Below are 2,443 nucleotides of genomic sequence, written 5' to 3'. Positions count from 1 at the left end.
AATACAGAAATCAACACTTAAATTTTATATATGTGAACATATATGATTAGCTCTATTTTTTCCTATATTATTCTCCTATGCTCTGAATTATACAACATATTCTCATTGTCTTTAGTAAAAAGCACACATCATCTTGGATAGTATCCAAAAATCCGCTCTAATGGTACACAGATTAATTTTTAATATCTTAAAAAATGCCATGCTCAGTTATGCCTCCTGACTTTCATATATGCTCTCCTGCTAGGGGTACCTTGCCCAGTTCCCTACCTTTTGCCTGGTCCTCTCTTACCTGGCTTCAAAACAGCCTATAAGTTGCGTTCTTCAGGAAGCCTTCCCTGACCTTGATTCCTATACCCTTTGCCCCACAGCCTTGGTCGGGGTTTGTTTTCTCTCTGCACCCATACTTCCCTCTCATAATCATTTATCACATTTTTACTATTAACTCTTGCACAGTATTGAAAGAATGAAGCTAGTAGTTCAAGAAAGTTATTTTGGTAAGAGAGAGTCATAAACAGAGACTAGATGACTGCACAGTAGATCATCAGCCTCACGTAAGAGTAGGAAGAGAGGGAAAAATATATATAAATTTCCCAGGGAATAGTTGATGAAATTTCACTGATAGCAGAAGGAGAAGAAAAAAGGGTGTTGAACTAACGATGACTCTGAGGCAGTGACCACGGGATTCACATAGAACTTTAAAGCCACTCATAAAAATGCTGGCTATCGCTGTGGAGGATAAAAGGGTCTGTTATTTTGGAATATGTCTACCAGACATTTGGAGGAAATTACACTGGTGCAGATGAAACCATGACTGATTATACAGATTTGGCTGCTAGAATTCACTGTATAGTAGCAGGTGGAATTAGTAGGTCAAAGGGTTTTGAGAGACTAAAATTGTGTTTAATTCTCTTGAACTTTGAACATGCACAATTAAGGAAGGCAGAGAAGAAAGAGAGCTGGAGAATGAGAAACAAATGAAGAGGGGATAGACAAAGACTTTTTAAAAGTAATTCTCATTTGAAGACTCATTTTCATCCTTTTTGTTTTAGTCCTATGAATCTTATGTTTGCTATAGAAGAAATAGAGATGCACAACAATTTCTCCTAGAGATGCACTAAAATTTCTCCAATTACTGACAAATAGAAACCTGGATGATTCACATGGAAATTTCCTCCTTAGAAAACCAAACTATTGCTGAATTTGTCCTCCTTGGCTTCTATGACATCCCTGAGCTGCATTTCCTTTTCTTTATTGTGTTCACTGTTGTCTACGCCTTCATTGTCATAGGGAATATGCTGATCATTGTGGTGGTGATTAGCTCCCAGAGGCTGCACACGCCCATGTACTTCTTTCTGGCTAATCTGTCCTTCCTGGAGATCCTTTATACATCCACAGTGGTGCCGAAAATGCTGGAGGGCTTCCTGCAGGTGGCAGCCATCTCTGTGACTGGTTGCTTGACCCAGTTCTTCATCTTTGGTTCTCTAGCCACAGCAGAATGCTTCCTACTGGCTGTTATGGCATATGATCGCTTCTTGGCAATCTGCTACCCACTTCGCTATCCACTCCTGATGGGGCCTAGATGGTGCATGGGGCTGGTGGTCACAGCCTGGCTGTCTGGCTTCATGGTAGATGGATTGGTTGTGGTCCTGATGGCCCAGCTGAGGTTCTGTGGCTCCAACCGCATCGATCACTTTTACTGTGACTTCATGCCTTTGGTGGTCCTGGCTTGCTCAGATCCCAGAGTAGCCCAGGTGACAACATTTGTTCTCTCTGTAGTCTTCCTCACTGTTCCATTTGGACTGATTCTGACATCCTATGCTCGCATCGTGGTGACTGTGCTGAGAGTTCCTGCTGGGGCCAGCAGGAGAAAGGCTTTTTCCACATGCTCCTCCCACCTTGCTGTAGTGTCCACCTTCTATGGAACTCTCATGGTCTTGTACATCGTGCCCTCAGCTGTCCACTCCCAGCTCCTCTCCAAGGTCTTTGCCTTGCTCTATACTGTGGTCACTCCCATCTTCAATCCTGTCATCTACACCCTCAGGAACAAGGAGGTTCATCAGGCACTACAAAGGCTTCTTCAAGTTAAAAAAATGGAAACGGTTGAAGAAAGAGGGTAGTGAAGATTTTATTTTTACTTTGGACGTCTCCACTGAGAAGTCTCCAGAAGTGGCTGGAAAGGAATAACTGTTCCATTCCAACCTTCCCCTTTGGCTCTCCTGTAGTTAAACCAAAATACACTAAAAAAGAAGATGCAGAGCAGTACTTTTCAAATGTTAGTTTAAAAACTTATTTAAACTTTTTTCAGTTTTTTATTAAATATGCCATAAATATTACCCTGATTTGATCATTACCCATAGTATATGCTATATATGTATTGAATATGAATATATGAATTGAATTATCACATTGTACCCCATATATATATATATAGGTAAAATAATAA

At 40.8% G+C, this 2,443-nt stretch overlaps 1 protein-coding gene across 1 annotated transcript; it reads left to right on the top strand.

The window, feature by feature from the left end:
* The first annotated feature begins 1,160 nt into the window (after positions 1-1,160).
* Positions 1,161-2,117, top strand: LOC107135108 (olfactory receptor 11A1-like). The gene has a single exon (XM_015477055.1). The coding sequence runs from the start codon at positions 1,161-1,163 to the stop codon at positions 2,115-2,117; it is 957 nt and encodes a 318-aa protein (XP_015332541.1).
* Positions 2,118-2,443: the final 326 nt, after the last annotated feature.

Source organism: Marmota marmota, unplaced genomic scaffold (assembly GCF_001458135.2).
Source record: "Marmota marmota marmota unplaced genomic scaffold, marMar, whole genome shotgun sequence".
Taxonomy (NCBI): domain Eukaryota; kingdom Metazoa; phylum Chordata; class Mammalia; order Rodentia; family Sciuridae; genus Marmota; species Marmota marmota.
Note: the sequence above shows the minus strand (reverse complement) of the source record. Positions and strands in the feature narration are given on the sequence as shown.